The 27,616-nt window shown below is 35.2% G+C and overlaps 1 protein-coding gene across 10 annotated transcripts in view; it reads right to left on the bottom strand.

The window, feature by feature from the left end:
- ARAP2 (ArfGAP with RhoGAP domain, ankyrin repeat and PH domain 2) overlaps positions 1-27,616 on the bottom strand; it is a 192,381-nt gene that overhangs the window by 78,098 nt on the left and 86,667 nt on the right. For all 10 annotated transcript variants that reach the window (XM_077879956.1, XM_077879929.1, XM_077879992.1 and 7 more), the window contains exons 16-19: positions 16,381-16,525; positions 14,018-14,120; positions 13,115-13,313; positions 12,864-12,927 (exon numbers count right to left, since the gene is read on the bottom strand). In XM_077879956.1, the coding sequence (XP_077736082.1) occupies positions 12,864-12,927; positions 13,115-13,313; positions 14,018-14,120; positions 16,381-16,525 (511 nt within the window). The remainder of the gene's footprint in view (positions 1-12,863; positions 12,928-13,114; positions 13,314-14,017; positions 14,121-16,380; positions 16,526-27,616) is intronic.

The following is a 27,616-nucleotide window of genomic DNA, read 5'->3' as shown; positions in this document are numbered from 1 at the left end:
ATGTCCGGATGCTTATTATCCCTTCCTAACTGTGAATCACTGATTTGCCTTTCATTATACCATTTGTTCTATGTATAAATGCTTTTGCTGCTAGAACCCAAACTTTGCACAGACAAGCAAGGAAGAAAGCATTTTGGTATCTCTAATCATTAGTATAGTGCATGGTATTTAGTGGTATGTCACAATTTTAAAGTCCTACCTCTAGATATAAAATTTGATTTCAGGCAGCCCGAGTGGCTCAGCGGTTTAGCACCTGCCTTCAGCCCAGGGCGTGATCCTGGAGACCCGGGATCGAGTCCCATGTCGGGCTCCCTGCATGGAGCCTGCTTCTCCCTCTGCCTATGTCTCTGCCTTCTCTCTGTGTCTCTCATGAGTAAATAAATAAAATCTTTTAAAACATAAAAATTAAAAAAAAAAAAAGAAATCTGACTTCAAACACAAGTTTAAAGTAATGGCTGATGTCTTTATAAATATATTTCTACCAAAGTAAAACTATTTAATCTTGATTGCAAACTCAGAGGGCTACTTAGGATTCAACCTAAAAAGAAAAAAATGAGCTATAGAACACTTTTGTTTTGCTTTGTTTTTTTGGGGGGGAGTGGGTGCTCATCTTTTATGTTCCCAATAATTCAGTAGCCCTAATTTAAAAAGAAAAGTCCACCTTTCTTTCCTTCAGTTTCTTTTCTATAAACATTTCTCTAAGAAAATAAAGCTACCAGCATCTACTAGCACACACATTACTAAAATCTTCTGAACTTGCTAGAACTACTTCTTTCCTGACATGCATACCTCTAATTTTCATCTCTTGCTTTCTGATCTCTGTATCTATTGTTCTTATTCTCCACAGAACTAAAGCTGCCCTGACCTCCTGTTTCCACAATTTCCTTTTTGAAGAAATCTGATACTTACTGTAATATTGCTGACATGCTTTTAGCCTTTTTGTTCATCTCACATCACCTTCAGCTCAAAAGCCTTCTTTTACTGGGTACATTTGTCTAACTCAAACTATGTAACTCGAGTAACTTCCCTGAGAAATATCAAGCCCCATATTATGTAGACAATCAAAATTATGACCTTCTAAATTCAGGAGTTCAGGTAAAGAGAAAGTTTTATTTTCTTTGATTCTTAATTTCTTTTTTTTTTAAATTTGATACTTTAAATATATACAAAACATTTGATACTGTTTACTTCTAAACAAACAGGCACAGTGGTATTTTAGCAAGTAGTGAAAGAAAGAAAAAATGGAACAACTCTCCTCAATACAAGTCTACTTCTGCCATCAACTGTGCACATTTCAAACTTTAAATTTTCTTTCTAGTTGGAAGAAATCCCATGTTGACAAGTTTAGCTGTCTCCTTGTGAACTAGTGAGGGGTAGAGAACAAGTAATGACAAGTTAACTCCTGAGTCAACTTGTCAAAGACTGAATACTAAAACACAGCATCTGGTGAAGTAGATGTATGACATTTCACAGCCCAGTTCAACAACTTTGTTCTGTGACTCCTATTTAATCTCTGTGCATGAAATAAAATACCAAAAGACATTTTCAACACAAATGCTGGCCGACTTTGTGATTCCAAGCATTAGCAAACAACGATTTTACATTTCTAAATAAGAATTTCAAAAAAAAAAAAAAAAGAAAAAAAAAGAATTTCAAAATAATACTTCATTTAACATCTTGAAAATTTGAAAAGTTACTTTGAAGAAATCTAACTACAGAGAAATAAATTATTCTCATTGTCCATTCCTCAAACATAAATTTTAAAAGGCACTTCAAAGTCATATCAAGAAACATTCTTATATCCTGTAATAAATCAAGACTGTTCAATTATACCTAGAGATGAAGCTCAGGACTTACAAAAACAATTTTCCCAAAATTACATTATAATAACACAAAGTGTAGATAGACTATCATATCTGAGCCTGGTCTACTGCCCAAAATCAGAATATCTTCACAAATAAGATCAATAAATTTGGCTGTATAAAAGATAAATACAATCCCATAAAGAACATTTTAAACACAACTAAAAAGCAGATAACATGCCCCACGAACATGACTGAAGAAGAGAGTATCTTACCATTTACACAAAAATGAAAACATTGAGTCTTGTAAGTCAGCATTTGTTTGGCCAAAACTACTTTATTTTGCTTTCATTTCTGAAAAATATTTTTTGCTAAATTTAGTATTTAGGTTAACAGCTGCTGGTCTGCTTATTTTGGAGGGTTTTTTATTATTGTTTGTTTTTCTCCAGTACTTAAAAAGATTTCAATATACTATCTTCAGGCTTACACTGTTTGTGACGAGACATTCTCATCTTTATCACCTATATTTAATGGGTCTTTTTTCTCTTGGTATTTAATTTTTTCCCCTCCAATGGTTTTTAGAAATTTGATTATCATGCTTAAGGTATGATGATCTTAGTACTTATGTGGATTAATAGTTTTTTATCAATTTCGTATAATTCTTCAAAGACTTTTTTACTTCTTTCTCTTCTCTCATTTTGGAATTCTACTTAACATGAGACTGCTTGATATTGCTCCAAGCAGTCACTGAGGCTCTGTTGATTTTATTTCATCGTTTTCCTTTCCATGACTGTCTTTTGATAGCTTCTACTGTCATGCTTTCAAGGTCATCAATCTTTTTTTATGTGGAATCTTCTATGGCATTAAAGCTGATCCAGTGAAATTTTATTTGTTAATATTTTACTTGAGAGGGGGAGGGGGAGAGAGAGAGAGAGAGAGAGAGAAAGGACAAGCAGGGAGGAAGGGCAGACACCCCACTGAGCAGAGAGCCAGACACAGTGCTTGCTCCCTGGAACCCAAGATCACCTGAGCAGAAGGCAGATGCTAAACTGACTGAGACAACAAGGCACTCCTGATCCAGTGAAATTTTCTTTACAGATAGTGTATTCCTCAGGTTTAGAAATTCCATTCGGTTCTTTTTGTAACTATCCATTTTTTCTCATTATGTTTATGTTTTTACATCTTTGGATGCATTCATAATATTTAATAATCACTATTCCAAGTCTTTGCTAATTCCTTTATCTTTCTCATTTCTGGGTCTGTTCCTGTGAACTGATTTGCAGCTTTCTCATACTAGTAATTTTAACCAAATGCTAGACATTATGAGTGCTGTTTGGGACTGTTGTCTTTTTTTTTAGAGTGTTGATATTTATTTTGACATCATTTGCCTGTTTGATCCCGGGAAACTAAATTACTTGTGGAGCACTTGGATCCTTTGGAAGTCTGTTTTTTAGGCTTAGCAAAATAAGGTAAAAATAAATCTACCTTTACCCTCAGACTAATTTAGCCTTAAATCTATGATGTTACCTTTTTGGGGTCTTCATCAATGCCGTGTGTGCTCAATGAGGCCTAACTTCCCTGGATGGAATATGAACATATCCCAATGTCTTCCAAGCTCTGTAAACTGCCTATCTCATAGTACCATGGAAGTTCTTTCTGCCTGGCCTCTGAGAATCTTACCCTACCAATATCCAGATTCATACTGAGCCACAAGTGAAAGGGAACTTCTATGAAGATTTCCAAAACTCTCTTCTACATATTTACCTCTATTCTAATATTCTTTCTGGAACATCTTAAGAAAATCTTAACTAAAATCTTAAACTCCTATCTCTCTCTCTACCTTTGCATTATAGTAAAACCACCACAATCTGGTCTCACCTTTCTCTGTGCCATGAACAGACAGAAAAGTGCCTACAGATAGACAAGGTGAACTTTTGTTGTTGTTGTTGTTGTTGTTTAAGACTTATTTATTTATTCATGAGAGACACAGACTGAGAGAGAGAGGCAGACCTACAGGCAGAGAATGAAGCAGGCTTCCCGCAGGGAGCCCGATGTGGGACCCGATCCCAGATCCCAGGATCACAATCTGAGCTGAAGGCAGGTGCCCAACGACTGAGCCACCCAGAAATCCCAAGACAAGGTGATCTTAAATCTTACTTCGTTTGTTTCCCTTCTCTCCACAATCCCAATCCTGTAATGCCAACTGTCCCAAAGTCTGAAAATAGTTTCATATTTTGTCCAGCTTTCTAGCTGTTTGAAATGGGAGGGAATGTTCCATGCCAATTATTTTTTCATGGTCAGAAATAGGAATCTGGCACATTTTTAGTCATTGCATCCATAATCACTCTTATTTTAATGTATAGAGATACAGGATATTTTTTCCCACACCTTCAGATAAGAGTTTGCTGAATAAGGATGGAATTTTAGCCAGATGCAAGCAAACAATTGTTAAGAAAATCTGCAGATGCAGAGACTGTGTCATAAAAATAATGCAGAAAGAAATACTACTCTAAGTATCTTATTTCTTCTAAAGCCAACAGTTCAGGAAAAATGTCAAAACACCTAATTCCTCAAGAAAGGCAAAATCTCCAGTTTTACAATCTCATCTCTGCACACTATTAGGCAATCACCTATAGGAATAGGAGAAACAGCCCTATTTCTAGTCTGCTTAAAACCTTTAATGATGTTCCACTGGCTGCAGAATAAATCCAAATGCACACTTTCAACAATAGTATTTTTTTAAGTTTTAAAATATCTTTAAAAAATATATCTTCTGTATCTTTGTAAAGAACCTGCAATCCTTTCCAGAACCAGAACAAAGCAAATTATTAATTAGATTTAACTTGTAATACTAATATGATATCAATCTATCTTTCCAGATTTATCAGCTCATGATTCCTCCTCAGGAACTCAAGGTCAAGGTCAATTTGCACTGATATTGTTCCCTAGCTATCTTCTTCCTCTGAACCTATTGTTTCCACCTCCTGGAATACTTTAGTCTCTTAGCCCCTTCATTTTTTCCTACTAAAATCCTACCTAGAATTCCAAATCCTGTTAAATATACTTACTTCTCTTAAAAAAAAAAAAAATATCCTGCTCCCATTTATTGAGAAGCAATCTTCTCATTCTTTTGTACTTTTCAGATAAAATCACATTTACTTATTCATAAGCTTACATTTCAGTATATGAGCAGTGCTTTAAAGTAAGAGAAACTTTTGAAGCAAATAATATATACTTTAAAATCTACCTTGTGTTAAATAGTCATGCATTCCCTTTACTGTAATTCTATTTAACAAAAAATCATTCTATAATATAATTTTGAATAGTCCCTTTCTTTTTGTAAAACCTATGGGGGTGGTGAGAGAAGAGAATATCTTGTTTGTCTTGGCAACATTCAGATTAAACTATCTCTACGAATTAAATCATCAGAAAGTTACAAAAGCAGTCAAGCTGATATTGTGGGCAATTGGCTACTATTTAATTTGCAATTACATGCACAATTTAGAAACCACTTTAAGATAATTCACCCTCCAGAGTATTGCTAACATATCAGCTGCTGCAAAATACAATTCAAGAGGGAAAAAAACATCATATGTAATAAACTGATATGAAATAAGAATCTTAAATTCAGAGCGTTAATCTCCCAAAATGAGAAAAGTAGTCTGTTCCATAATTGTGGAATGTATTGATGAAGTGTTTATTCTCCAGTGTTAGCTTCTTTATGTCTGGAATTTGCAATCAAAACTGAACGCAGCCAGGCTTGGGCACCATCAAGGGCATTATGCTTTACTATGGGTCAACCAAGGAATCTTAAAAAACAAACACAAACCCACTAAAAACAGAAAAAAACATGCCAGTCTTTTGATTTTTTTCTGATAACATATCTGAATTATTCCTGTTGTATTCATTATAACCAACAACCTTTCAGTAAAAGCTTAAGAATAGGTATCTTTGACAAATGGGCATGTAGGTATAGAAAGTGAAGATTGTGAACAGAGCAGCTTATTCATCAGAAAAAGATAAACAGAGAATGCAAGCTAAAGTGCAAAAAGAGTTTTCAAATTTTAACAAAAGGATGTTTTGAACATTCCAGTTAAAGTGGATATCTAACCTACTATCCAGGAAAATGCCCTCTGACCTTATGGTCCAGAACACTCAGTGATGACAGATATTCAGAAACTATTTTTTTTTTTCACACATAGAAATCCTAAGACATAAAAGAAAACCAGTCCCAATAATAGTACCAAATAGCATGCCAGAAACCGTTAAGTGTAATCAAGAAATATTTATTTTCCAAAATAATAATTTTTAAAGTATACAAAGAATACACATTAAAGCGACACCATCTGGAACACCTTCTGTTTAGAGCTTTTTAGAGCAAAAATGCTCTGTGTGTGCAAAATATTATTGCAATATTTTTCTGTCTGAGGATACTCATGCTATGCACAGAGAAAATCATCATGAAGATTAAAATCTATATCTAAATAGTGACTATATTCAGTTGATGATTATCAATATATGAACTTTTCCAGTTCAGGGGGTTCTTTCTCCTCTTTGGCTTTAAAAAATATTAATATATTTTAGTACTTTAATCAAAGGTAGACAAGGACAGGGAAAAGATGTGAAATTAATTTATTAAATTTATTTATGATTTGCAATTCTGGCTCAAGGTATTACTAGAAAAAAAAACAAAAGGTTAATTTTATAGCTGGTTAGTTTCTCTCTCTTCCAATTATTCACAATATCTCTACATGCTATCAACATGAATAACTGGAAGTTGTTTTATTTCCTAAAGCCACAATTTTATCTGTCATTGACAAGTCTAACAATCTACACATTAGCTTACAGTCATTATTTCTCAACAGGCTAAAAGATCAAAAAAGAGATGAAAAAGAGAGCAATGCAATGAAATTTTCTTCTGACATGGTAATAAAACAGCTCTTAAGCAATCACATCTATAATTAACTGGCCTTCTTTGAGTAGAGGAGAGTAGCACACATTCCCTAGCTCAGTAAGGAATATGACCATTCCTAAAGTCACCCAGGCCAAGAAAACTTAGAAGTCATCCTTATATTCTAGTTCACAAAGCAATTGAAAACCATAAAATGGGGATCTTTCTCAACATTCCACCCATGAGATCTAGAAAGTTTCCAATATCCAAACCATCCATCAATTCCTCTTTTCTTCTTGTTACAATCAAGGGACCTTATTTTCTTCTTGTCCTCTCTCCTATACCTTCAATATCTCCCTTTTTTGTGTCTCTTTCCATCAGAATTTAAACTTGCACAAATTCAAACCATCTAAAACAAACTGCACACATATTCCCTTCCTGGGAACAAATCCCTTCTACCTCGCTAATCCTATTAACCTCCAGACATCCTCCCAAACTCCTCACCAGCTGTTTCAAGTTACTCAATTCCCAGGCTTAATCTAATCCAGTTTCTGCTTTATCACTTCTGCTCACTTTAAAGTCACCAGATGGACTCCACATCAATTATCCAATGAAGTATCTGCCCTCATCAGGCAACACCTACCAGTTTTGACTGTTCCTGTCTTCTTGAAACACTCTCTCTCCCTGGGTTTTGTGACGCCAACTCTTTCTTGGTTTCTTGCTTCACTCTCCGGGTAAACTAGCTTAACAAGGCAAGGCAGCTACTCCACCCTGACAATTACTTGGCCTCTAAAAGGTTGTATAGTCATCAAGGTTCCAACACATTAATTCTTCCCTCCTCACTCTATAGACTCTTCCTAAGTGATGTCCTGTTCTCCTTTCTATATATGGGTAACTCCAAAATCTGTAACTCCACCCCATTAACCTTTATATGAACACCAGATCTATAAATATAACTTCATCCCAGCACTTGGTCCTTAGATGTTTGTAAGCAAGCCATGTTCAACATATATAAAATCAAACTTATTATTTCCCAAGCTCCCTCTCGAACCTGCTCTTTTCTTATTATTCCCTATTTGAAGCCAGTTTATTCACATAACATATACACATAGGAATACACACAAATATGTATGTACACATGTGTATATACATACACAGATATATAAATATTAAAGCCTACTTTGCCCCACACAAGGTGCCACTGCTGGTACATCTTCATTCTCTGTTCTGTCAGGATTTATAACCAGCACACTCCTAATCTCCCAGGCTCATTCTTAACAATTCTCACTTCTGACCCCCTTTCTATTTAATTAGGTAAGAATTATATGGAGATTGAGATATATACATATTTTTTCTAACAAAATCATTTTTTTCTAATAAAAGTTTCCCATAAAATGTTGAAATTTTAAGTTCTGGTAACCTAACGTTTATCCAGGATCCTGGTACATTTGTTTACTTTATTCTTGAGAATAATTTGGTGTTGGTAAGTTAAACTTAATTCTTGTTTTAAAAAGAAAAGAACCTTTAAGGTTGTTAAGTTATAAACTGACCACACTTTGATTTCAAAATGGATTTGTGAAAATTAATAAAAGAAAATCTTGTTTAGAATGGAGTCAAGAGGCCATAAAGAGGAGTTCTCATGAACAACCACTTGTTGGTTAATTGCAGATCCAACAGGACAGGAATCTGGCAAGTCCATAATACCACAAATACTTCTTTACTACTCAGGCAGGAGGAAGAAAGTTTTTCTCGCCCCAGCAACTGCCCAGCCAATAAGAAACCATAAAAACTATAGAACACTTCTGAAAGAAATTGAGGAAGACACAAAGAGATGGAAAAATATTCCATGCTCATGGATTGACAGAATTAATATTGTGAAAATGTCAATGTTACCCAGGGCAATTTACACGTTTAATGCAATCCCTATCAAAATACCATGGACTTTCTTCAGAGAGTTAGAACAAATTATTTTAAGATTTGTGTGGAATCAGAAAAGACCCCGAATAGCCAGGGGAATTTTAAAAAAGAAAACCATAGCTGGGGGCATCACGATGCCAGATTTCAGGTTGTACTACAAAGCTGTGGTCATCAAGACAGTGTGGTACTGGCACAAAAACAGACACATAGATCCATGGAACAGAACAGAGAACCCAGAAGTGGACCCTGAACTTTATGGTCAACTAATATTCGATAAAGGAGGAAAGACTATCCACTGGAAGAAAGACAGTCTCTTCAATAGATGGTGCTGGGAAAATTGGACATCCACACGCAGAAGAATGAAACTAGACCACTCTCTTTCACCATACACAAAGATAAACTCAAAATGGATGAAAGATCTAAATGTGAGACAAGATTCCATCAAAATCCTAGAGGAGAACACAGGCAACACCCTTTTTGAACTCAGCCACAGTAATTTCTTGCAAGATATATCCACGAAGGCAAAATAAACAAAAGCAAAAATGAACTATTGGGACTTCATCAAGATAAGAAGCTTTTGCACAGCAAAGGATACAGTCAACAAAACTAAAAGACAACCTACAGAATGGGAGAAGATATTTGAAAATGACGTATCAGATAAAGGGCTAGTTTCCAAGATCTATAAAGAACTTCTTAAACTCAACACCAAAGAAACAAACAATCCAATCATGAAATGGGCAAAAAACATGAGGAGAAATCTCACAGAGGAAGACATAGACATGGCCAACATGCACATGAGAAAATGCTCTGCATCACTTGCCATCAGGGAAATACAAATCAAAACCACAATGAGATACTACCTCACACCAGTGAGAATGGGGAAAATTAACAAGGCAAGAAACCACAAATGTTGGAGAGGATGCGGAGAAAAGGGAACCCTCTTACACTGTTGGTGGGAATGTGAACTGGTGCAGCCACTCTGGAAAACTGTGTGGAGGTTCCTCAAAGAGTTAAAAATAGACCTGCCCTACGACCCAGCAATTGCACTGTTGGGATTTACCCCAAAGATACAGATGCAATGAAACGCCGGGACACCTGCACTCCGATGTTTCTAGCAGCAATATCCACAATAGCCAAACTGTGGAAGGAGCCTCGGTGTCCATCGAAAGATGAATGGGGAAAAAAAAAAAAAAAAAGGAAAGAAAGATGAATGGATAAAGAAGATGTAGTTTATGTATACAATGGAATATTCCTCAGCCATTAGAAATGACAAATACCCACCATTTGCTTCAACGTGGATGGAACTGGAAGGTATTATGCTGAGTGAAATACGTCAATTTGAGAAGGACAAACATTATATTCTCATTCATTTGGGGAATATAAATAATAGTGAAAGGGAATAGAAGGGAAGGGAGAATAAATGGGTGGGAAATATCAGAAAGGAAGACAGAACAAAAAGACTCCTAACTCTGGGAAACGAACTAGGGGTGGTGGATGGGGAGGAGGGCGGGGGGTGGGGGTGAATGGGTGACGGGCACTGAGGGGGGCACTTGACGGGATGAGCACTGAGTGTTATTCTGTATGTTGGCAAATTGAACACCAATAAAAAATAAATTTATTTAAAAAAAAAAGAAACCATTACCACTCAGTCAATGAAAAGCCACTATAAATTGCCAGTTTTACTCCACAAGACTCTTTGTTTATAAAAGTCCCCCACTCCCAAGTCCCCCAGAATCACTCCTTTTCTTTTGTTCTCTGGACTTGCTTACGCTTTCACTGTAGCATGCTTGTTCCTAATTGTAATTCTCTGTCCCCAATAAACCCATTTTTGCTGGTGAAATAACTGGCAGCTTTATCTTAGAGGTAACAGATTATGCTCCTCAACATCATACAGGCACTGGAAGGCTGTTAAAGTGCTTGAATAGTGCCTGATACATAGTGAGTTCTATGCACATTCTCATCGTTGTATTCTTGTTGTTGTCAGAATATTATTGATTTGGAGAAAATAAGAAAAGCAAGTAAAAGCAGGATGTAAGTATGTGATAAATAGAGTTGTTTTCAAATGGTACATTTTGTATGGCAGCTGTTCAAAGAGACTTAAGGGAAATAACTTGGTTATATATTTGCCCCTGTATTTCTCTGACACATTCCTTGTTCTTTAGTAGAAATGCTTGCAACATAACTTGTTAATAACACGTAGATAAAAATTTTGAAATTATCGTCAAAAACATGATTAAGCAGCTCTGATCATTATTTTGCAATTACATTAGTTTTCAACTATTCTGTGAACTCCAAGTGTAGTGTATCTGAGTTCAACTACTGACTCCTATACTCCCTCGGAAAGGTCAAGATGTTACAAAAAAACAAAACATTCAGTTTTCTGGCTTCCCTATTTTGCATCATAGGGGAGGGCACTGTATGCAGTGAGCATTAAATAAAAAGTCATCAAATTGATTAGAATAATTCCAATCCCTGTTTGCTACATTTTAATTCATGTTTCCAACATTTTAATTGAAACCTATATACCATTGGTCAAATCCATCTTAGCCTGAAAATGGTCATGAAAAAAAAAATACCTTGGCTATAATAATCTGATAATATAAATGATAAATACAATAAATTCAACTAACAAGTTGCTATTGGTTTATTTGTTTAAAAACATAAGTTTTAGGGAGTTCAGACTCCAAATCCAAACTGCCGATAACTTTTTTACCATTAAAGTAGGAGGCAACAGGCATTCTGTAAATATGAATGGATGACTGTAAAAACTGCATTGTGCTAGTTCTTTAATGGTAATACTATCCAAACATAATACTACCTCATTGTGATTTGTGAACATATAATCAAAAGTACTCTGAAATTACAGTGAAACCATCAACTGGTACCAAAAATCAGAATCTCAACTATCATGAACCATTATAGTCCCAGAAATAAGAAAATAAAAACACAGAATATTAATTATGCCTCTAAATTAAAAAACACCCACTGACATAAATAATCAGCAATATGTTTGCTGTCTAAGCTGTTGACGTCTTTCCATGAAACGGAAGAAAAGACAGGTGTCTTTCATCTAGGTGAATCCAAACAGTTCCTTGGCTAACTATCATCAATGTGCTGATGACTCTCAATCTCCATCTCCAGTCACCACCTCTCCACTTAATTTCAGACTTGTATATTCACTTGCCCACTCACCAGCCCCACTTCGCTACCGAATAGACATCTCAAAGGTATCATTTTCAATACCAAATTCTCAATCTACTACACTAAACTTACTAATATTCTAAACTTACTCTCCTATATTTGTTATTTGGAGAAAAGCAGCATTATCATTCATGTACTTACTCAGGCCAAATCTTGGGGTATCCTTATCTCTTGCACTCATCTAATTCATCAACACACCCTCTGGCTTTTGTCTTCACAGCAACTCCAACCAGTCCTCAACACTATTTCATTATGTCTGCTATCTCTTGCCCAGCCTCTGTAGCAGCATCCTAACTGGACACTCACATTCACTCTTGTACCCCAAAAGCTTATTCACCTGAAGTCAGAGTAGCCCTTTAAACACCGAAGTGAGATCACATTCTGGCTCTCAAAATGAGCAGCTTCCCATTATGCTTAGAATCAAAATTCAAATCTATACATATCATGACCTGTCAGGGCCTCTATGATCAGGCCCAGGGAGCTCTCTAAAATAATTTCTTTCCACTCTCAAACTCATCTGAAGATTCAAGCTGCCAATAGCAGCTTGCTTGCAGACTGTGAACATGCTAACCACAGCACACTGTTAGGGTCTTCAAAATATCCTTGACCTTATACCTGGAAAGCTCCATTCAGACTGCTTCGTGTTTTGCTACTTTAGACCTTATACACATCTCCGATCAAAGATACTCTCTTACCACCCTCTCTAAAACAGAATACTACTCCATCAGGCTCTCTCTTCACCTTATTTTTCTTCAAGCATTTAAAACTGATGGACATGATACTATGTATTTTTTGTCTGCTTATTCTATTTCTGCCACTAGTGCACATGCTTCATGGGGGTATAAATCATCTCCATTTCATTCAGCACTATATCCCCAATACCTACTGTATTGTGTATGTGTGTGTGTGTATGGACATACATATACAGATACTTCGGAAAATTTCCAACAGGCTATAAAAGAGTGGGCTCTCCCTCAAAGAAAATAACCAAAACAACCTACACTTCCTAGAGTTACTGTAATAAGGAATAAAAAAAACAAAAATGTACTTACCTCCCTTTTTCTACCAAGAGCAAGATATCCATTTTTTCCCCATTTTGAACCACTGTGCTGATTGCTGGAGGGAGAGGAGAAAAACATGAATCTATCATTTAAAATTTGACATTAAAACCCATAAAAACAATTATTAATATGACTTAATCATGTTTGGAAGTAAGGTGTCCAAATTTTCTCTAAAAGCTACTATTATATGCAATAAAGAATTACATCCAAAATACAAGATGAAAGAGGAAAAATCATCTCACTTAGTTCTTGCAGTCTTCTTAAGTGCATTCTATCTTCCTGAACTTCTTGCATTTGGAGACAAAAACGCAAACTAGATTTTTCCATAGAAAACCAGCCTTTTCTCCACTGATCCAGGGCATGGCAGTCTTTGTAGTAGAGTTGACCAATCAAATCATAGTCAGCTTCTGTTAAGTTTTCAGCAACAAAGGGAACAAAATGCTGTTAAGACAAATACAGAAAAGTAATAAAGACAGTGCAAATAGGAAATCCCTTCCCAACTATGTATTTGAGGGAAGGGAGAAAAATAAAAAATAGTTTCTGTACCTTAAAAATTTAGAAGTAACCCAAATTTCACAACAATTATTTAAGCCTATCAATCTTAAAAATGCACAGATATAATGCATTTTCAAATGGCAGGATCTTAAACCACTTTTTTTGATATATACAGAATTGAAATAGGAAGACATTCTCTATGCTGATTTATGGCATCTTTCAAAATGTCAACCCTCAATGTTTGTCTCTATTTCTATCTCTTACTGAATCTATTCCTTTCCCCTTTGTGTATACTATGAATAACATAACTTCCTATAAAGAAACATTCATAGAAATGACTTTACAATAGTGAAAAGACCTTAATCATCACAACATGGTCTCAATTCAAAGAATGATTCCTCAAAGGTCCTACATTATTTTTTTCTCTGCTTAAAGCTCTAGGAAGAAAACTCTTAATCTCTTTTGACTATAACCTTTGAACACTTAATGAAGTATGGACATTTCCCCAGAATCTTGTATAAAATTTTTATGGGTGGAAGAATATTCTTCCCTGGGGCCCTCATCCACAGCTCCAACTCTCTGAAACTCAATCAGAGACCCCAAGTTAAGAATATTCTCTGGTTTAGGGTGAATATGCAATTTTTAAATACCTTGGCTATTGCCTCTGTCCATTTTCTTTGAGCTTGAGATGTTTCAGCTCCAAATAAAAATGCACGTTCTGAGGGTAAATAGATCTCAAAGGTAAAGATGGGCCTATGGCACACATGAATAAAAAGATACCACTGTTTATGTCTGGCTTTTATGGAAACAAATAACACAAAAGTTAAACTTTTAATTAAATTCTCTTTGAAAACTGGATAATGTTTTGAAATCCATCATATTCTTCCACTGATTTATATTTTAATTCATTTGAATAAATGGAATACGCTGGATCAGACAAAAGGAATATTCTAATTACTTAATCATTGGACTACATGACTATGTTAATAATGCCCCATGTACTCTTCAGTTGACTGACGTGACAAAGCGCTCTCTTTCGACTCCTCCTCCAAGTCCAGGCCACCTTGACATTCTGTTTAAAGCAAACACTATCCAAACCATTCTCTAATCAGCCCTCTTCTTGTCTTCACATATTTTTCTCCCATTATCTCATATTATCCCAAAATTTTATCTCCTTACTGCAGATCAAAGTAGAGTAACATCTCAGGTCCTAAATTCTTTCCTGGGGCCCTCATCCACAGCTCCAACTCTTTTCTAGAACATGTTAACATTGCTGCTGTTACCTAAAAAAAAATCTCGAAATACCCTATATCAAAGTCTTCTTCCTTCTTCCTCTTTTGTATCCCACACTGGTTGTATGTGCCTCATGGTTCAATTTAGATGTATCACCATCTATTTTATTACGCTCAAAACCTTGGAATTTATTCACAGCAGCTTTTCAACCAGATTGTCCAGACAGTTAATCTCTTTAGTCCAATCATACAATTAAACTCACTGTTTTGTTTTGTTTTTTCTTTCTTTTCATGATCTTTTCCTCTAGGTAAACTCTAAGTAATTGTGGACTCTCTTCCTCCTCTCTCTCACCACTTGAGCTAGCTTTCTTCCTTAAATACAAATCTATGTAACTTCTCAATGTCTACATTACTGAGTTCAAACTCTATAAAGTGCTATTTCAGGAAACTCAAAGCTTGGCTGCAATAATTATTTTTTAACCTTATTTCAGTAAAACAAAACAAACAAGAAATTTATTTCACTGTCCATGGTTTCTCCTGCATTTCTACTTATATCAAGAACATTCTTTCAAGAATGTTTTATTTTTGAATATGATTACATGCTGACATAAACTAGTAATATTTTAAATTATATTTACTAATTAAGCAATTAAATATTAGAATGTATTTATTTTAATATTTCACAGTAAGCCATATATTAATTATTTTTTCAGAATAAAAGCACTATTAAGATTAAAACAAAAACAGAATCAATTAATAATCAGTTTTCTTGGCATAAACGTATCAAGCTAAACTAGAAAACAGTAGTCACTTTAACTAGTATATACCGGTCAGCATATATTAATGATACTACGATGTTACGCGTCATTTGACGTAAACAGAAGTTTTGCAAATCTCTTCCTATTCTCATAAAATTTATATTAAAATACGATGTTCCTATAAAACTGACTTATGCATATTTTCATATTTATAGTTTTTCATTAATTTAACTACATTACAAAATATAACTTTCACATCAAGTATCTTAGATGATTTGTTTTTAGAAGTCCTCACAAAAAATGTATTAAACCATTCTTTGAGTCAAATATATTAAATAAATAATGCTTACTCTTTTAATTGCAACTTTAAAGAAACCATTAAAATGCTAAAGTAAATCTTTGGGGAATTTAGCATTTCAATATGGTATTAAATATATTTAGTTTATTTTAATGCAAATAAGTCATTACTGAGTATTTTCCTTTGAATGATAATGCATTAAATGAATGCATAAATGTTCCTATTACTCCACCATTTTAAACAATGAGTAAATTATAAAAATTTTAGGACATGTTCTAGAATGGAATGTTATAAATTTATTTAAGATTAGATGCAAATACATTAGCATTTCATAGAACCTAGTATGATATTTAATTTTTTCTACTTTTTAGCAAATTCCCTAAGGAATTTTCAGAACTTTTAAATAACTAGGCTTCAAGAAACTATTAAACTCAGGGGCACCTGGGTGGCTCAGTGGTTGAGCATCTGCCTTCAGCTCAGATCAGGATTCTGGAGTTCTGGGATGGAGTAAGGCACCAGGATCCCCACAGGGAGTCTGTTTCTCCTTCTGCCTATGTCTCTACCTCTCATGTCTCTCATGGATAAATAAATAAAATCTTAAAAAAATATATTAAGCTCTTCTACAACAAGCAAATGAAGAATTAAAGTAATAAAACTCTTATTGTCTGGTATGGTAAATATCAGGAAATATTCTTCATCTCCTACCTGTTTAATAGTAGACCTACCCCGTATTTAAATAGAAGTCTTCTTTGTGTACAGCCAGGCAGATAACTTCACTGATGTTAATGGTGCCATTAGGCGTGGTAGACTTATCATTTTCATAGTAACTCAAGAACCCTCCTTCCAAAACACACCACTTTTTATTTGTCTCTAGAAATTTAAAACAAATAATAAATTGAGTTATATCATAATTCTAATTTTTAAAAAATACATGGTTTAAATAATGACTGGATTCAAATAAATTCATTAATTTCCTATTTTGTGTAAAGAGTATGCTATTGCTGCATGGGATATACAGTTGTCACTTTCTCTGCTCTCAAAACATGTGCAATCTAGAAACAAGGAATTTATGAGACAAAAATAACTATGACATCGATGACCAGAAAAGCAAACAGATTTATAAAGAGACTGCTGCAAAACAACTCTGAAACAGCAAGGACTGATGTCTACAGAGAGTATTAGAGGAATAAACATAGTGTAAAAAGTAAGATTGTGGTTGATGTTAGGTAGGTACGCAAAAGAAAAAAAGGGGCCATAACCTGCAGTGCTCTTAATGCCCTGGTTAGGGAATTTAAAATTCAAATCATAAGAGATCTTAAACTATGGCCTACAGGCCAAATCCACATCATCACCTGTTTTTATAAATAAAGTTTTATTAAAACACAGCCACATGTATTCACTTATAGATTATCTGTGGCTGTTTTCCCACTAAAAGGGTAGAACTGAGTTGTGGCAAAGATCATCTAGCTTGCAAAGCTTAAATAATTTACTATCTGACTCTCTTCAGAAAAAGTTTGCTGAGCTTTGATTGTGTAGTTGATGGCGAGCCACGGGAATGGTTTCAGCAGAGGAATATGATCAGATACGAATTTTACATATTTTGCCTACTGTGGGAAATAGACTTAAGAAGTTAAGGCCAGTTAGGATACTGTCAACAGAGGCCTAAGTGAGAGATGAAGACAGCCAAAAGCAGGACAGTGGTAGCAAGGATGGGAGGAGAGAGTGGGAAGGAGGGAGAAACAGAAAAGTATACCTGCTTGTGTGTATTTTGAGGAGATAAACATATAATGGTTAGATTCAGAGGGCAAGGGAGAACTCACAAATGGTTGTGTCATTTTTAGCTTTTATTACAAGGTTGGCAATAGGTCCACTTTTATTTAAAAGAAAGGAGAAACAGTTTTAGAGGATATAATGAGTTTTCTTTTAGATTGAATCAGAGATAGCTTTTGGAAATCCAAGTGGGGATACCTATTAGATCACTCTAGAGATTTGCACCTTGGGGCAAGGAAAGGTCTCAATAACTAGGAAGTCTTTACGTTAAAGATAGTAGTTGAAAATATAAATTCACCAAAGATAAAATGTTAGGGAACTTAAAATCATAAGGAGTAATGATTGTAGGAGGGGTGAAAAGCAATGAAGCAAGTGAGAAGAGACAGTGTATAAAACGGAAAGCGCCAAAACATTCCAAAAAGGGATGACTGCCACTATTAAATATAGCAAAGAAATCTAATAAAAGAAGGGCTTAAAAAAATCTGTTGGTCTTCCTAAGAAGAAGGTAACCATCTACTTTACTTTAGTGTGCAATGAAAGAAGCCAGGTTCCAGCATACTGAAGACTAAAGAGGAAGAAATGAAATCAGTCAGGATAGAGCAATAGCCTATGCCATTTAAAAAAAAAAAAAAGGGTATCAAACTCAAATGAAGGAATGAGCTATGGTAAGGCAAATGGCAGAACATCAAAAAAATGTTTCTGGAGCTGAACTGAGGATGAACATTTTCTTTCTCAAAAACAGAGGAGAATACAGAGGAGAAATGGAAAGATACAGTTAAATCCTGAGCTAAGAAGACTTCTTAAAATGGTATTCCACTCAGCTAACCCAATGTCTCAAAGACTGGGTTGAGGCACAATCTCTCCTAGACCTCTTCTCCAAACTTTTATCATTGTCAGGCTGAATTAAGTATATTCCTATGGCATCCTCAGCACAATATGGATCCTAAGAAGGTGGAATTGGAACTCAAAGACTCTGGAGTGTAATAATGCCTTCATGGTACCTCCAAAAAACAACTTCACCATTCCCTTGGGTTCTTCTCTATAAAATTAAGATTAAAAAACATCAAATTCATAGGATTGCTGGGGTGATCAAAGCATGTAATGTTACACATGACGCATGTCGAAAAGTGACTTTATAAGTGGCTGTTTAAATTCATACTAACAATGTAAAATACTTTTTCTAAATATAACTGGACTATCTAAACAATGTAACAATTTAATTTTTTTCATTTAACCAGAAATGTTATAAGTTATTTGGTAACAAGGACTGTCTCTTTCTATTCTTAAGAATCAACCACATTGCATAACCTAGGGGAAGTTTGTTGAAATCATTATTTTCAGAAATTAGGAAATGTTGTTATTAGTTATGGATATGGCTCAGATGAGGTTGCCAACTTTAAGAGAAATACAAAAATAAGAAATGTGTTAAAGAATCAATAACAAGATCATAAATGGAATTACTTTTAAGCATAGGAGGATGGATCCAAGTATGCATCTCCATTTCCTCCCAAAACTACAACAGAACCACACTGAAGAGATAAAAGTAAAAACTCAAAAGAACAAAGAAAGAACCAAAGAATCCATAGTACATTGGAAATGACCGACCTGGGATCCCTGAGTGGCTCAGTGGTTTAGCGCCTGCCTTCACCCCAGGGCGTGATCCTGGAGTCCCAGGATCAAGTCCCACATCAGGCTCCGTGCATGGAGCCTGCTTCTCCCTCTGCCTGTGTCTCTGCCTCTCTCCCTCTCTCTCTCTCTCTCCCCCCCCCCCCCGCTCTGTCTCTTATGAATAAATAAATATTTAAAAAAAAAAAAAAAAGGAAATGACTGACCTGTCTGAGAGGCAAAAGCTGGTAACTTCGGATATGCAAAGTAGAGGAAACAAATAATGTTCTACAAAGTTCCATAAAATACTTGAAAGGCTAATACCTAAGAAAGCACTGGGTAAGAAGTAGAATTGAATCAAGTTTATTACATAAAGGGAGTAAAGTCCACATATATTCTTCCCTGTGCTAAGCAGCTAAACAATAATCCCCCCTCATCCATGTGAAAGCTGAGTCCTTTACTCTGGAGAAACTGGACCAAACAGATTCTAAAATGAGAGACTCTAGGCATTGTTGAGGCAGAGGAAGTTGCCAGTGATAATCGAGATCCAAATCCCAGTATTCTCAGTAAGAGATGGAATCTTCTGAAACTGATCCCAAACATTTAAAAGAAAGCTTCCAACGTAAAAGACAGACACCAAAACCAAATATTTTTTTAAACTCTAAATAATAGCAGACTGTCAAAGGAAGATACTGTAACCATAAAACAAGAACAGCATGTTCTAAGAAGGAAAATCAAGAACACACACACACACAAAAGTAAGTATTTATAATTAAAAATGGAATCAGGAATTTTAAAAATTAGGAAAAAGAGAGAAAGCTTAGAAAAGAAACTCTCCAAAAGGCAAAACAAGGGGAAGAAAAAAATGATAGTATAAGATGATGGAGCTGTTAAAGAAGTAATACTATAAGAAGTAATATTACTTCCACGAAAAAAAATTAGAGAAGAAGAATTTTTCAAAGACAAAGAATAATGTCTAAGAATGAAAAAAAAAGGAATATCTTTTTTTGTCCATTAAAATTGTACTGTGCATGTGCATGTACTGCTTTGGTAAAATAAAAATCAGAAAAAAATTGTTTACAAGATCACCAAATAGTGTGCTTTTGTGGCCAATTTTATAGGGCATGGTTCCCTAACTGGCAAATCTCAGCAATCTCAAAGGTCTGGAGGCAGAAGCTGGGAAAATAGAAAAGACTGGCCAAGCTATTCTTTAATGGGTAAAAAGAAATAAGCAATTTTGGAAGTTAGCAAGAATGCTTCAGGAATCACCATTAGGATCCAAATAAAAGGGGAAGAGGGCTGATGAACCAGAGCTAGAAATGGTTCGGGGTTGATGAACAAGAATAACTGAAAGCCTCAAAGAACTACATATAAAAATAAGGCCTAAAAAAAAAAAAAAAAAAAAAAAAATAAGGCCTGACCACAACAGTATAACCATGGAACATTAAATGTATAGAGTGAGCTAAATTCTGCTCCTGCATCAACTATGAGGTTATCAGTTCATAAAGTATGGTAATATATACAGGTTAACAGAACATGTGAGTCAATATAGTCGTGAGTATCAACAATGGTCTATACACAGGAAAACAATATTAGAATAAATGGAACTTAAGCTACAGATGATTATTACTGACATGGAAATGATATAGGGGAAAGAGAAGTCATTAACTGCTACAACTGAATGGAGTACTTAATAATGGAAGTCAGAAACTACTTCCTAAAGGCTGTAGCTGCTTTATTCCTTTTAATTTTGAAAATAAAATTTTGTGTCCTTACCCTCCATTAGTAGAGTCTAATGGAAGACAGTGGAGCTGGAAAGAAAGTGTCATTTCAGAAACAGGTCTATCCAGGCTTGTTCTGCTCCTACTGAATTCTGGAAATTATGTACAAATATAAAGCATGTATTTGTCTACTTTGCTCTTCTAATGGGTTTTACATTATGATACATTCCAAAAGTACCTATGTCACTCCTTGCATTCAGCTTATTTCCAAATTGAACTTTAGACATCAAAAATATAAACGCAAAGGAGTTCAAATGAAAGGGATGAACCCCAACCAGACACAGTGATTTTATATAACCTGTCTTTGCATTGCCAAAATTTATTAGTCTTAATTTCTATTTGAAAAACTAAAACAATGAGCTTTGAGAATTGAGGGAAATAAAAAAAAAAAAACAACTAATCATCCCACATATTTCCTAGTAAAAGACACTAACATGAAAACTGAATTCCAAAAGATGTTATTTTGTATGGGTTTTAACGATGTAATTCTATAGTCTGTAGCTTGCCAAATAACCCTCTGAGTAAGTGAGGTAAAAATATTAAACTCCAATATTTTTAAAAAGGGAAAGCAGGAAGAAAAAAAATATTCGAAATTTTCAGTCTCTTGAGGTAAAAAGATAATTATTTTTGAATTATCATCTCTCCATCCTATTTCTGGAGTCTAGAGATTGTACAAACTCTCAAATTTTACGTTATTGCCAAGAATTAAATTATATAATCAACCCATAATGTTGCATTTAAAATATACATTAGATCTACAGATATTAAGGGTAATGAATACGGTTTATACATACAGGTGTAATGAATATAATCTGTACATCAGATAATTTCCTGATTTTGATCACTATAGTACAGTTATTTGAGGGAACATCCTCCCTTTTTAGAAATACACACTGAGGTAATTAAGGGTAAAATGGCATAAAGTCCACAACTTTTAAATAATTCTAAAAATATGTACATATACACACTTACACGTGTGTGTGTATGTATATGCACACATACACAGGAAGAAAGAGGATAAAGTAAATGTAAGGTATTAACATGTGGGAAGTCTGGGTGAAGGGTATATGAGAATTCTTTGCACCACACTTGCAACTTTTCTGTAAGCCTGAAATTATGTTAATACAATTAAAAAAAAAAGTTAAAAGAAACTATAGATCACCCTACTCTTTACGTTTTTCTTTATCATAGGTAGGGTGGTAAGAAAGAAAGAAAACAAGATGATGTGTTTAGCCTCAAAAAGCATCAAGAGAAGAATCACTTAAAAGGCGGAAATCCTGACAGCTTAGTTAGGATCACTGTATTCTGAGAAACTGCCAAATGAAAAGCTGAATCAGCACTGGTAGAAGAAAACAGCACAAAGAATTTCTTGATGGGCCCTGGAAAAAAAAGTTCACAGAGACCCAATCAATGCCTACTGGAAGATGATATATTGAACATCCAGGACCTGAGCTCAAATCCTGAGCCTCAGTGTGTACTCTGCACAGTTATATGAAAATCATGAAAGGTGGGATACCTGGGTGGCTCAGTCAGTTAAGCGTCTGCCTTTGGCTCAGGTCATTATTCCAGGGTCCTGGGATCCAGCCCCACATTGGGGAGGGGGGGGAGGTCCCCTGCTCAGCAGGGAGTCTGTTTCTCCTTCTCCCTCTATCCACCCCACACTCAAGCTTTCTCTCTCAAATAAATAAAATCTTAAAAAAAAAAAATCATGAAAGGCCCTAATTTTTTAAATGAATATTTATTGTAGATTTCTGAGATCTAAAATAAGGAAAAGTGTCAAAATGCTAACCAACTGAAGTTATAAAATTACTTCAAAACAACGGGCTCAGATGAAGAGGATAATTCTCAAAGAATAATGCAAAAAAAAAAAGCACATTTATTGAGTACAGAGATAATTACTGGCACAAGTTTAGGAATCCTACCCCTGTCCTCATGAAATCTGCAGTCCAATCCAAGAGGAGATGCGTTTGGAATAATAACCATGGTGGGGGCAGGTGTGTTTTTAGGGGTTAGAAGCACTGATGGAAGGAAGTCACCCTTAGACTAGAATGATAAACAGAAAAACATGGTTTTTGAAGTAGTAGTTTATGACTGAAAAGACATTAAAGTAGCGAAAAATACACCTGGAGCTACGACTACTCCATAATTCTGGGAAGAGCAATGAGAAAAGTCAAGGAAAGAGGAAACTGTCAAAAATCGGCTTGGCCAGAGAACCAGATTACACATGAAGTTAGCAAATAGGAAAAAAAGCCACAAACCCCCAGCAGAGGCCAGGCCCCAGGAGCCTGATGTGACAGGTGTTCAGGAGCTCCTTCCTTTCTCGGCAGACAAGTGCGAGTCACTGGAGGGTCTTAAACAAAAGGCATCAAATGCACAATGCATAAAATAAATATAAATGCAGAATCTAATTATGTAAATTATAATGGGAAACAAATGACAGATCCTTTTAAAAGGTGAGTACAAACCCATTTTCAGTGAGAAATATGGGCTTGAGGGGATTTAGTCCTAAAGCATTATCATCACTATAACCCCTGATTTGCTGTTTTTTTTTTTTTGTTTTGTTTTGTTTTTTTTTAAGTGGAAATGGGCCAGGGGTCAGACAGAGGAGGCACAGATATTACCTTTGAGGATTTACAGTAACAAAGCTGTGATAGGAAATCTTGGCATTCCTATTCATTTGGGAAACAAGGAAGAGCTGAAGTCAGAGTGCATTGGTCTGCTGAGCCCAATTCAGATATGCTCTCCTAACTCTGACTTTGAGAACACACTCTGCTACAGAAGTCTTATGGTTAACCAATTCCCAGAATTCCCAGAAGATGTTCACCAGAAATACAACTGGAGCCACAGAAAGGGCAACTCTCAGGACACAAGCTGTGTGTGTATGGTGGTTGGACTGGCTGGAGGGGTTATTTATTCTATTTAATCTTGATATTTAGGGAAGAAAAACAGGGAAGAAAAACAGTACTGGAATTTGCTCAAAAACAAGAAAGGACTCCAGAGCTGACCTAATGAAATACTACTATGAAGTGACATGGATACTACTGTTGGGTACACTAAGTGTCAGCTACCATCTATAGGATATGCCTAAACTCAGAGGGTAACGGAAAATCAGAAACAGCTATTTAGATATACCCTTTGCTGCTTCTGCTGCTCCTTATCCCCTCATCATCATATTTCTGTGCCATGTACACATCTACAAATCGTATATACATTAACTCACTGAATCCTCAGAAAAAACCTATTAGGTCAGTTCTATTATACATCCCTCCTTGTACCTTGTCCACAGGGACAAAATGGTTAGTGACTTCTCCATGATCACACAAGTACTTAACATCAGAACTGAGAGGAGAACCCAGGCAGCCAAGATCTAGGAACATACCCTCTTGACCACTTAACCATGCTGCTTCTCTGCACCTCTTATACATTTGAAGCATGTATGTCCATTTTCAAAACACATTAGAGAGAGTAGAGGTCATAGCTTCTAATACACATGTGCACAGTAAATCCAAGATAGTAAAGGCAAAGTATTATTTGTTAAAACCATGAAGCTGTTTCCTGATGAAGGATTTCCTTAACTAATGGTATTCGGCATCCACTGAAAATAGGAATACACACTAGGAATTCTTTTCATTTAAAATAAATGTGTTTTAGCCTTGAACATTTTTAGACTATACAAGCTAGGCACTGATAGAACACAAGATCTTCGAAATTCCTCAATGCTAATTTATGAAATTAAATATAACCAGATGATATAGAGTTTCTAGCAAACCGTATCAACCACTTTCTTTTTAAAAATCAAACACCATGTCAACAAATCACAGTAAGACACCAAGGGGATAAAATAAGGTTGAAGGGAGAAAACAGAAAACAAAACCAGGATGCTATTATTCAGCTCTACACTTAGGTTTAACACGAGCTATCAATCTTTCTTTTCATGAACACTAAATTGAGAAGAAAAAAAAAAAAAGAAAAAGAAAAATACAGATCAGTCTTCATAACCTGAGGCTAAAAGAACTTCGAATCCTGAAAACCTGAACTGACAATTTGAAGCCTCTTGTAACTCTCTGAAGGACTACATGCATTTTATTCTGACTTTTTTCTTCCTGTTTAATCATTTTGCTCTATGGCTGTCCTGACAAGCACTGACAGAGTGGTGCGGTCCAGGTGCTTGCCATTCAGGGGCAAAGGTGACAACCACATTTTCATCTCTAAATCTTTCCAAATAATTCATTTGTTTCCATAAAGCTGGTGCTCGGAGGAGTAACACCATTATAGCATCTTGAGAAAGAAAAGAAAAAAACAACAAAACAGAACTTTGTTTCTTGGTAGTGTGACTTTTTCTTCATTTTTAAGTAGATAATTTCTGAACAAATATTTTACATCTGCAATTATGTAATTTTTTAATTAGAGTCTAGTTGCCATACAATGTTATATTGCTTTCAGTTGTACAACACACCTTTCAGGCACACACCAGTGATTTGGTAATTCTATACATTGTGCAGTGCTCACCACGATGAACATGGTCACCATCTGCCACTATCTGTCACTATATAATATTATTATCTTCCTTATGCTGTAGCTTTCATTCCTATGAGTTAATTATTTCACAATGGAAGCCTGTACTTCTTGATCCCCTTCACCTATTTTGCCCGACCTCCCCAACACTCCCTCCCCTTCAGCAATCATTGGTTTGTTTTCTGTGTTTATAATTTTGTTTCTGGTTTTTTGGTTTATTTGTCCATTTGTTTTGCTTTTTATATTCCACATGTAAGCAAATTCAGTATTTGTCTCTGACTTATTTCACTTACTATAATACTCTCTAGGTCCATCCATATTGTCCCAAACAGCAAGATACCACTCATTTTTATAGCTGAGTAATATTCCACTGTATGTATACACACCACATACATCTTCTTTATCTAATCTTCTGGGGATATTTAGTTTGCTTCCATAACTCAGCTACTATAAATAATGCTGCATATACCTTCTTTGAATTTAATGTGTTTGCTTTCTTTAGGTAAATACCCAATAGTGCAATTACCAGATCATATAGTATTCCTATGTTTAATTTTTTGAGGAAACTCCATATTATGTTCCACAGTGGTTGCACTGCTTTATATCCCTACCAACAGCACATGAGGGTTCTCCATATCCTGGTCAACATCAATTTATTGTCTTTTAGATACTTGCCATACTAACAGGTATAAGATGGTTTTGATTTGCACTTCCCTAATGATTAGTGATGTTGAGCATCTTTTCATGTGTCTGTTGACCCACAAGTATATCTTTCTAGGTACAAGTCAAAACCAAAATATTAACAAGTCTCTTACACTTTTATACCAGTAATAACTTGATTATTAGAGAAATGGTCACTTATTCAATAAATATTTACACATGACTACTATGTGTTGACACTATGTTAGGCACCAAAGATTTTATAATCTTGAATAAACCACCAAATGCTAATGTCTCATTAAGAGAGAGCAAGTGAGCAAGCTAGTGAGGCGCAAATAAACTAATAAAGGAGGGATCATCTTCATGCAATAAATGCTATGCTGGAATAAGAGTCCCATGAAAGGAAAGAGCTGCCAGTGACAGCAGACTATAGTAGCACTAAACTGATGCCTGAAAAATGAGAAAACGCCAAACTGGGGGAAGTGCCCTTCTGGCAAAATGAACAACTGCAAAAGTCCAAAAGGGCAAAAAGGAACATGACATGTTGTAGAAATAGGAAAACAGTGTGACCAGGCCTATGAAGGTAGGGAGGAATAATATGAGATGAAGAGGGGAAGGCATAGGAGGGTCTCTTATGTGACAATAAGGAACAGGGATATATATATTCTGTTATGGGAAGCTGTTGAATATACTCAAACAATGAAAATACAAAATCTGATTTACATTTTTAATGACCATGGAATCTGCTTTTGGAGAATGCTTTGGAAGGAAGCTAGAGTAGCTACTGGGACACAAATCAAGAGAAGTGTTGCATCCCAGGTAGGATGTGATGGTAGCTGGGCTGGGATTATGTTAGTGAAGAGGAAAGCCAACTGATTTAAGACCTATTTTAAGTTCGAAATGATAGAACTTGGTGACAAACTGGGTGAAAAAAATGAAGACTATCAAAGTTTACACTACCAGGAAATTATGTCCCAATGAAATCATTTCTGCTATGCTACATAGCCAAAGTACAAAAGCATATTCATATTACTTAAAACAGGATTCCAAATGAGATAACATCCTCAATTAAATTACAAAGGATGAACCAGTTTCTAATTTTGGAAATGAAATATAACAACAAAAAATCCATAGTTAACTTGTAAAAGATAAAAGGAAAGAATTAGTTACGAGTTTAAAAACATCAATTTATTCCTCTACTGATTAAGAAAAGCAATCTATTCCAAGAAAATATTAAAACAAACTGTTAAGTCTATAAATATTATAAGCACAGTGTTTTTATTTTGTATTTTATTGTTGCCAAAAAATAAATGAAAGCTTATTTTAAGCTGCAGAGTACTTATGATACTATGAAGTCTCAGAAAGAAAATCTCATATTTCAAACTCCCTATTTCATCTTTCTATAAGAGATTTAAAGGGTGGGTCTAAGATCTCTTCATATTCTAGAAAACTTGTAAACTTATTAACAAGCACATTAACTGCCTATTATTGAATTATTTTAATAATTACTATAGCCAATGCATAGATTATTCAGTTACTCCTCTTGCCACTTCTGACCAACTTCTACCTAAGGGTTAAATACTAAAGAGCAATGGAAGATTGAGAAAATTCTCTATAAAATTTGCCATTT

Source organism: Canis aureus, chromosome 2 (genome assembly GCF_053574225.1).
Source record: "Canis aureus isolate CA01 chromosome 2, VMU_Caureus_v.1.0, whole genome shotgun sequence".
Lineage (NCBI taxonomy): Eukaryota > Metazoa > Chordata > Mammalia > Carnivora > Canidae > Canis > Canis aureus.
The sequence above is the reverse complement of the archived record's forward strand: the minus strand, read 5'-3'. Positions and strand labels throughout refer to the sequence as shown.